This window comes from Capsicum annuum, chromosome 1 (genome assembly GCF_002878395.1).
Source record: "Capsicum annuum cultivar UCD-10X-F1 chromosome 1, UCD10Xv1.1, whole genome shotgun sequence".
In the NCBI taxonomy this organism is placed as follows: Eukaryota; Viridiplantae; Streptophyta; class Magnoliopsida; order Solanales; family Solanaceae; genus Capsicum; species Capsicum annuum.
In genome coordinates this window covers 157777542-157787395 of record NC_061111.1, presented here as the reverse complement: position 1 = coordinate 157787395, position 9854 = coordinate 157777542, and the positions used below count along the sequence as shown (strand labels likewise).

General features: G+C 37.0%; 2 protein-coding genes across 4 annotated transcripts; one reads left to right on the top strand and one right to left on the bottom strand.

The window, feature by feature from the left end:
* Window positions 1-1046: 1046 nt before the first annotated feature.
* LOC107853034 lies at window positions 1047-4434 on the top strand. Of its 3 annotated transcripts, none has more exons than XR_007046031.1 (8): window positions 1047-1394; window positions 1672-1771; window positions 2714-2809; window positions 2920-2972; window positions 3588-3636; window positions 3758-3806; window positions 3905-3952; window positions 4139-4225. XR_007046031.1 is itself a non-coding variant. In XM_016698054.2 (7 exons), the coding sequence occupies exons 1-7, from the start codon at window positions 1108-1110 to the stop codon at window positions 4229-4231; spliced, it is 726 nt and encodes a 241-aa protein (XP_016553540.1). In that variant the 5' UTR covers window positions 1048-1107; the 3' UTR covers window positions 4232-4434. The 3 variants fall into 3 exon arrangements, 1 of the variants encoding a protein (XP_016553540.1); XR_007046030.1 differs by having other exon boundaries at window positions 3746-3806; XM_016698054.2 differs by lacking the exon at window positions 3758-3806 and having other exon boundaries at window positions 1048-1394; window positions 4139-4434.
* Window positions 4435-4965: 531 nt separating this feature from the next.
* On the bottom strand, window positions 4966-9540 carry LOC107853432 (probable protein phosphatase 2C 47). Its single transcript, XM_016698426.2, has 4 exons — window positions 9090-9540; window positions 6562-6735; window positions 6245-6480; window positions 4966-5802 (listed from the first exon to the last, which is right to left on the bottom strand). Exons 1-4 carry the CDS (start codon window positions 9165-9167, stop codon window positions 5232-5234), a joined length of 1059 nt encoding a protein of 352 aa, XP_016553912.2. The 5' UTR covers window positions 9168-9540; the 3' UTR covers window positions 4966-5231.
* Between the last annotated feature and the right edge of the window lie 314 nt (window positions 9541-9854).

The window sequence follows — 9854 nt, the reverse complement described above, 5'->3', positions numbered from 1 at the left end:
GATGCTTCAGTACGGAGGTGTGAGAGGCTGGCTATGGATGATTTTAGGCGGGGTAAAGGTAGGCTGCAAAAATATTGGAGGGAGGTGATTAGGCATGATATGGAGTAGTTACAGCTTACGGAGGACATGACCTTTGATAGTAGGGGAGTGCATTGGTCGGTTCGGTTCGATCGGTTTGGTTTATCGGCTATATATTTTTAAATATGTTAAACCAATAAGATATTTTTTTATCAATTTTTAGTCCTTAACGGTTCGATTTTTGGTTTAACCGATAAGAGAATATGCATAAAATAAAAATAGTAGCAACTAACAAGAAAAGAAACGAAATCTTAGTTGCAACAAAAATCCTACATGATGTACTTTATTTTACAAGAATCTTCAAGTTTGAATATATATATATATATATATAAGGGGTAAAGTGTAATTTGGAATATTCTTATTGGATTGTCGTTTTACTCAATAACCCAATAAAAAAATCGAACTGACCTAATAAGCCAATAAAAAAATATTATAAAACCATTAAAAAATCGGTTGCACGCCCTTACTTGATAGGAAAGTATGGAGGACACAGATTAGAGCAGAGAGTTAGGGGGTAAAAGTGCATCTATACCAGTAGGGAAGAGTAATTTGTTTGCATCTGCAGTTCCCTATTCGGGGGTTTGACTGATGTTTATGATTTCGGAGAGATAGTGTATAGTATTTTCTTATGGTTGAATTATTTCCCGCAGTAGCTAGCAGTGTTAGTTTATTTTACGTACTGTATTAGCTTATATGATTTTATGTCTTTGTGTTTGTTATAATGTTACCTGTCCTGAGCCGGGGTTCTATCAGAAACAACCTCTCCACTTATTCACCTGAGGTAGTAGTATGATCTGCGTACACTTTACCCTCCCAAGATCGTATGTGGAAAAGCATTGGCGTTGTTGTTGTTGTTATTTTTTTTTAAAAATATTAATTGTATATTAAATATTTACAACATTTCTAATTTTACAAGAATCTGCATTTTTGTTATTTTCAATATTCAAATATTGAAAAAGGATTAATCACAAGTTCCATGAGGTCATCGTTGGTGGTCCAAGTTCACAAATCAAGTGTCGTGGTTGCCATATGGCAATGCCTATCTCTTCTTCCTCCACTCTCCGCCAAATTTCTGCAACTACCACCATGTCCTCCCCTGCAACTTCCTCCTCCTCCGCCTCCATACTCAATCTCAATCACAATCAGCTCATTGTTCCTCTTATTGCCAAACGAAAGTCAATCAGTGCATCCTCCTCCTCCTTCATCAGCACACACAGATTTAACTTCAGCATTTCTAGATCCTTCCGGAACATCTCTTATCCTTCTCCCATTAGAATTAGACCTATATCTCCTGTCATGGAATGGCAAGATTGCACGTACGTTGACTTTTTCTATTATATCAATGGCACAGTTTGAATTTCGAGAGTACAGTTTGACCGTGAATTTGATATGGAATCTTCAAGTTTTTTGTAATACAATTTATAGACTTGTTTAAATTTCGAAATACGAATGGTGACACATATGGAGGGAGTACTTTAGAGCTGAGATTTTTGTTTGGTTCTGTGATTTACTTGCCAAATATGTGGTTGTGGATTGCTATTTTGGTCTATTTTCAATCTAATTGTGAGCATTTGCGTTTTCTGATAAATTCAGGGTCAAAATGGAAGTAGATGTACCGACGTCAGTTGCTTATAAGTGCTATTCTGATCGTGAGGCTATTTCTGAATGGATGCCTTTTATTTCATCTGTAAAGGTACGCAATGCCATGTTATCTTCCGTTCATTTGAGCTAGCTGCTACTCATTCAAGTGTTCTTAATTAAACTGTTAAGATTGCTCGACCGTTGAATGGTCTTCTTGGCTGTTTCTTCGGAATGATGCATTTCAGTACTACTCCATTGCTCATTTTATATGACTGTGTTTGACTAGATGTGGAATTTAAGAGCAATTAGTAGACTGGTTAGTCGTGGAAGAAAATGTTAACGTGATGATTGGTAGTGTTAAGTAATACAGTTAGGATCATTTGTAATGCAGGATGGGATCAGTAAGGGTATCTCATGGGTTGGGTATTCCCACCATTTTAGTACATATTGTAGGATAAAATAATCCTGGGACTAACTAATAGTATCTCAAATAAAATATGGGATAAAGTTAGTATCAAATTTTATCCCGGGATCCTTATCCTTATCCCATGTACGACAAACGACGCTTTTAGAAATTAGTCTGCTAGAGAAAGCTCTGAAGGATAAACCATCAAATGAATTAACATTCTTGAATATTATTAGGGGAATGATGTTACTCATTTTGGGGACTTCTAAAATGGAAAGTGTCGTATAAATTGAATGGAGGAAATATTACCTTCTCTTTTACAATATCTTCCCAGGATGTTGTTAAGTATTTTTGCGATATTACTGGGTAGTGTGCTGGTGACCTGCATCCTGAATTACTTCTCTTTGTCATCTCGACTATCTCTAATCCGTCTCATTGCCTGCTTCACTTAATAAGTATCATGGGTGGATTATTTGTTTGCACTTTGGATATGAAAAACCATTCACCGACAAAAAAAAAATTGAAGCCGAATGCAGATGTAATAATTTACAGCGACTGCATTTTAGTTCTTTGGTTATTTCAGACATACATTACAAAGCCTCTCACCCTCTCATTCTAAGGGAACTTGATGTTAGACTCTCTTGCCAGATTTTGGAGGATAAGCCTGACTTATCTAGATGGTCGCTAAAGTATAAAGCTTTCGGGCAGGATCTTGAGTATTCGTGGCTTGCTCGAAATATGCAGGTAAAATGCCCCTTCAGGAAGCACTTCCCTTATTCTGTTTCTTTGATTCTAAATCTCTGCTTGCCTGCAGAATGTGGTATTGCTACTCAGTTTTTTATTCTGTTTTACAGCCTACTCCAAACCAGAAGATCCATTGGAGATCTATGGAGGGACTTCCTAACCGGTATTATGCATCGTAGTTTCTTTTTGGTTGATATCCAAACAGCACATATAACTGTGTAATGTTTCATTATACTGAAAGTCATAAAGATTTTTTCTCTTCCATCAGACCAATAGGCCATAGATATTAAAGCCATGAAAGGTTGCTTTGGCAGTGGTGGCAGAATTTACTGGTCTGCAATCTCAGTGAGGCAGTTAGCAACAAGACAATAGCTCGAAATATAAAATGTAGATCCATATTTGGTATGTTTTCTAGTGGATTCCATTAATGTCAGCCGACAGCTAAGACGCCACTGTCAATTCCAGAGTTAAAAAAAAGACAGATAAAAGGATCTCTAATGTTCCCGAATGTACATGCTCATGCAACGCAAGATTGCTACCTATTCAACAACGTTAGTAGATCAAAGATTAATTTTCTTCAGTCAGACCAATAGGCCATGGATAAAACCATGAAAGGTTGCTTTGGTACTGGTGGCATAACGCAGTGAGGCAGTTGGCAACAACAAAATAGCTAGAAATATAGTGTTTTCTGATCAATTATAAGAACAAAAGATCATTTATTCTCAGTATATTGAAACTAGTCATCAGTTTTATGATGAATTCCTTATTCAAATTGCAGGGGAGCTGTGCGATTTTTTCCCAAAGGCCCATCATCCTGCATCATTGAAGTGAGAATTTTACTTAAACATAACAACTTTGTCCTTTTCCTTTAGACTTCAACTTATCTTTATTAAACATTAATTTCTACAATAAATACTTATGGGATAATCTTGGAAGATCCATATGCAGGAAGGGGCAGAAAATGTTTTGCACTTTTTCTTCTCCTAGTTTCTTATAGGCAAGCAACCGCACAAAATTGAGTATATGTTTTGACAGAAATAGCTATTTTTTGGTCCTCGGCCGCTCAAAATTGACTAGTGCTTCTCTTTTTTTCAGCTAACAGTTTCATATGAAGTGCCTCAACTGTTGGTTCCAGTGGCATCGGTAAGTACTCTTAACTCATATATTAGAAGACGTATTTCACATTGGGTTTTAAAAGTATGCAATCATCTCAACCTTGCTTGGGTATAAAATCTTCTCGATTAATGAGATTGCAGATTTATTATGATAGCAGAGAGTATGATTTTCAAGTTTCACTTTATAATACTCACTTTTTCATTTTTTTCTCAGGCATTGAAACCATTTCTTGAAAACCTGCTTAGACAAGGGTTGGAACGTTTTGCAACATTTGCTAAGAGCTACTCAGCTGACACACCTAAATGATGTATAAACTAAATTCATGACAGTAATGACATTCTGTCCCTCACTTTTTATGTTGGGAGGAAGATGCGAAAGGATTGTACGATTATGGGGGATGGACTTTTAAAGGTGCAAAAGATGAATTCTTAATCCGTAGATATTGTAACAGATATAAAACCATTAAGAAATTAACTGTATTAGAGGAATCAAAAGCAGTAGTTAAGCTATTTGAAGCCGGGAAATATGCCCAGAACATGCAGAGTCATACGCTGACAGAGAATTCCAAGAGCCAGGGCAAAAGTGCTACAACATCCATTGGTCATATGGTGCTGCTCCAATATATGGCTAGTCAGTTAGGAGCAATGGTCTTAAAGATCATTCGCAGGGTCATTCACTGTTTATTGTTCAAGTAAAATTGCAGAGTTCCAGCCTTTATTACTCCCCATACAGATCATATTGCACCAGACTGAACCCATTAGGTGGGCCAAAAACCAACTGGTTCAAGTACTAACATGCAGTCCAGAGCCTTTAGATGTGCCAAGATGTGGGGCTTGATGGCTCATGAGCTCAAAGACGTGGGTTGCATTGCCCGTGTGAATTTTTATTACACATTAGAATAAAGAACCGACTAAGCTCTTCAACAACTGAAAAGGGAAAGCACAAGGAATACCAGTTTGTTGTTTAAGGAGAATGACAAATTAAAGGACCAATTTCTGCACTGCGTCCTAGTTAAAATCCAATTTTCTTAGTGCCACCAATAAGGAATAGCAATCTAGTTACTATAATGAGCAAAAAGTAACAAGGGTTCATTATGTACAACTAATAGAATGAGTTACATAAACACGGCCATACACTAACAACAGACATAATAAACTAAAAGTCAGTGTAGCTCCCCCCACTCACCAACCAATTGTATGTGCATACAGCCACCCAAATACAACAGCAAAATAAGATATAACTACCAAAACTATAGCTGCTCTTTATTCTGCCCAAATGAGGCAGCCGCAAACAGCTTGCACCACCATCAATGGCTCCCGTTGTTGTCTAACCAGCTCTGCAAGCTACACAAGGCTTCTGCAGAGAAGCTGCAGCTCCTTAATCTCCTTGGACGAATTGGTGATAGCTCTTGATGATCAGGGGAAGTAAAGCATACAATAATTACTGTAAGATTGTCAAATGTATTGCGCCGCAAGGCCTCCATGACAAGGTCCTTCGCACACTGTTCAGGATCATCATGCCGTCTTAGCCCTCGACGCACTAGACTAACTGTTTGTTGGCTAGACATGACATCCCAGATTCCATCACAAGCAATAATGAGGAATTCATCATCATCTGTCAGAACTATCTGTCGAAATTCTGGCTCTGCAATCAGAGGAGAGGCAGAGCCACGAGGCAGCTTCATGTCCCAGTCCCCCAAGGCTCTCGTCACTGATAGTGTACCATTCAGATAGCCATCATCAATAAATCCACCTAACTCTTCAACACGCCTCCTCTCTGATGGATAATTTGGTCTATGGTCTTGGGACATGTCAATTGCCTCTCCGTTACGGCAAAGGACTGCTCGGCAGTCTCCGGCATTTGCCACCATTAATAGCCTAAAACAAGAGAGCGTCATTTAGATAACAAGAATACAAATATATGCACAAAACTATTCAATTGTTTCACTGAATGATCAAGTCAACTTTAATGCCCACTCCCTTTCACTCCCCCAACAACTTCGTTCTAAATTCAACATTTACGGTACAAAGGTCGGTGAAGAGAAGTTCAGTAAATTCATACCCACAGGCCATTTTTTGTCTCATATATCAAGCAACATTCTTAGGTAACGCATAAGTAACTCATGACATGTACTTGGGTAGTTGGACAATTCAATACCATTAGCTGTGAAAGGAGTGTCGAAAGATAAAAGTCAAGGACATAAAAGGCTCAGAACGAGAGACAAAAAGCAACATAACTATCCGTACGGTACACAATGACCATTTTTCTACAGGGCAGAGAATTCGTTAATAGGTGCATCACAATGAATCACGACCTTACCTTCCCAACACAAGAGCTGTCAGCGCAGTGGTTCCAGAAGAACTGCTGATATTGCAGTCATCAGCTAAAGCAAGGTCAGCCAGAAGAAACCCTTTCCGAAGAGAGCTCTCCACCCCTTCTAGAAATACCTCATCAACTTCTGAAGTCTCTGGGAAATTAGTGTCTCTGAAGAATAAGTTAAGTACATTTTTTCTCACATAAGCTGCAGCTTCCGATCCTCCATGACCATCAAACACCTATTAAACTAAATGTTAGACAAGCTTTGCCTTGAAAATGCACAGGGTCAAACATTTCATATGCAAACAACTAACACTTACCCCATAGAAAGCACTGGGCTTCGGAAACCTCATGAGTGAGCCAAGGTGTGCAGATAGATCGTCTATCCTTATATGCTCGTCTTCCATGAACCTACGTGGGCCAGTATCTGCAAAGCTACCTGAGCGAATGCTCGGAATGAATTGCAATATGGTTGTCTCGGGGGATTTGACATCCTGAAAGACAGCTCTGTCAGACTAATCATAGACACCACCAAGAGAAAGGAAAAACTGATACCAATTAGAATCAACAATTTTGGCAGGGGAGAGCTAACATTGAGCAAAAGGAACATCAGCTGAATACGCTCAATTTTGAAAAACAAAAGCCCCAAATAAAGGAGGGAGTTTGCACATGAATTCTTCTTGCGTCTTCAAGTTAGGGAATTAGATAAAAGACGTTCAACCGGTCCTTTTTCACAAGTGAGAGGTGACTGAGCAGTTATCTAGCATGATTTATCAGGTTAACTACTGCGAATGATAACACTTCAATGGTATGTTTACTTTTGAAAATCAAACAACTTCATCCCAAACATTTGAATTCTCACACTCTTTGGCGTGTTCGTCAGTATGTCAAGGTAGACAGAAGCTTAAAATGTCTTGGCATGAACATTAACCAAACATGAAATAGGAACTGAAACGAATACAAATTTAAGAACACACCTCATTTTTCATTAAGTTTTCTAATTTGTTCCAAACCACCAGCTCTAATTGCCACTATCTGGGTGGTGTTACTTAATCATGGATAATTTTTTGGTTCATGGAAACGGAGCAAATTTTGATTTCACTACTTAGCTTGATAGGCTACTCATTTGCTAAGGTAGGCTAGTTAAGATCATCCATCTATATACTTAAAGCACCTTTGATTAAATTAAGTTGGTTAATGACTTACTATATAAAGCTTACTAGAATTTGTTCTTTGAAGGAGAACAGTGAAGTAATGTAACTCATCATCTCCCCAACACCTCACCCCGTCCAAAAAAAAAATAAAGAAAGTGAATCTGTCCACCTCATTGTTCCGCCTTTTAATCCCATCGTTGACTTACGTAATTGTCTATACTTATCAATAGCCATCAACTATAAAACCCTCAACCTTAACAATAAGCAACTTAACAGCTTAAAGCAATTTGTGTTTGAAGGAGATAAGACACATGCAGCCAAATCAAGCTAACATTTGAGCACAATTAGCAACAGACAAGAAACACATGTTAGTTCATTTGGTTGGGAGGATTCAACTAGTTCTCAATTATTCAGTCCCACCTTAGCAACTAAAGTATATAATCAGTACTTTGCAAAAGCCAATTAAGCTCGGTATTTCCACTTTACATTGGTCGGTGACTTTTTCCAAAATACAGTAAACGGTTCCAATGTGGCTGGCTAAACAGATGCACATAGATATACATCGTAAATGTGAAAGTGGATGCATCTTCTCTGTCCACCAACAGAAGTATTACACTCTGTGTGTAAATGGGATCCTCCAGAGTTTCGTAGGGAATATTTTTTCCTGAGCATCACACTTACATTATTAATTATTCTTAGCAATAGTTGTTAACTATAAAACCCTCAAGCTTATCTCATTTTTTTGAACCCTTTTATGGAAAGAAAAGACGAGGTAAATAAGGGACCTTAAACCATTTCCCATCCCATCATGTCACCTACACCTGGCAACCATAAAACTCTCAAGCTTAACAATAACCACTCGCAAAAAATTTCCTTTTTCTGACTACATTAGTTCTCTCTTCAGACTTACCTTACCTCTTCTGCTCATGTAATAATACTTGTCTAAAACTTATGAACTCCTATGGTTTATCACAGTCAATGAGACTCAAAATTAGATACCACCAATAGCTTCATACAAGCACACGTCATAAGTAAATATTCCCTCTGTCCCAATTTCTATAGCACACTTTCCTTTTTAGTCCGTCCCAAAAGAATGTCACCTGTCTATAATTAGAAACAATTTAACTTTAAAATTCTTCTTTTACCCATACCAAAATGATTTATAGTCATATACAACAAATTTCAAAAGTCTTCATTTCTTTCTTAAACTTTGTGCCTAGTCAAATGTTGCCACATAGCCGCAAAAATATGAACCGAGGGAGTAGCTTCACGCATCCACTATAATATCCATTGTAATACAGCAAATAAGCTTATATAAGTGGTTGAAATCCTAAAAACATATGTTTGATTGTTCAGATTCTGGTAAAAAAGGGGCAGCACAGTGGTACCACAAGGGATTCTGCTAACTCTGGCAAAACCATATAACATACAACATGAGCTAATATACTAAAATTTTAAAGGTGTCATCTTTTTCTCCTTTTAAGCTCAGAAATGAAATCAAGATCTAACACACCCAACTGGACAAAGATTATAAGGAACCTAAATATACTATTAAACATAATATGAAGATCCATAAAACAAACACAACCCCACAAAACAATTCAATCCAACTCAATCAGCAAAATCTCAATCCCAACTTTTTCTTTCAAGAAAGGCAACTAGCATAGAACAAACAACAGGACAAAAACACATACCAAATCAGAACAACATGAGACATCCAACACAGGGATAGTATGTTGAAGTTGAACCATAACCTCAGCTTCAGCTCCCATCTTTATCAGATTACAACAAAACCCCAAAAAACTAAAACTACTTTGTTAATTCTATGATGGTGTGTTGCTAAAGGTTCGATTTTTTAGTCAATACAATCAAGATTCTAGGACTTTCTTGAAAACCCAATAGAGAAAAAAAGCAAAACAAAAATCTTGATAAGCTGGAATTCAACTACTGTATATAGAAATGAAATTCTGCGTGTGAGAATAAAAGAAAAAAAAAAACTAAAAAAGTCGTGGGGACGGTAGACGCGTGTACTGTGTAGGCACAAATTGTTTTCTTGAAATCCCTAATGGAACTTCGATGAGTGTTAAGGGGTAGGTTTGATCTTTTTTGGGATATTTATCCCCAATCTGTCTAGAGTTTTTTCGTTTTTTTGCTTTTACCAAAATATAAATTTAGTAATTGAAACAAAAATAAATGGTATTGTATAATAATTATATTTACTTATAACTAACAAAATAAATGAGAGGCAAGATTTTCTTCCTAATTTCACGTTTCAAAATATGTATCTAGAAATAGTAAAGTAAATATTAGTTAAAATAGTAACACAATTAATTTTTTTTTTCTTTATTGAATTTTCTTTTTTTCAATTTTTATTTTTTGATTGACCAAAAATAAGTGGGTATGGTTGAAATTGATTAGGTATGTCTATACAAATCTACATTGACGTACATCTAACAGAT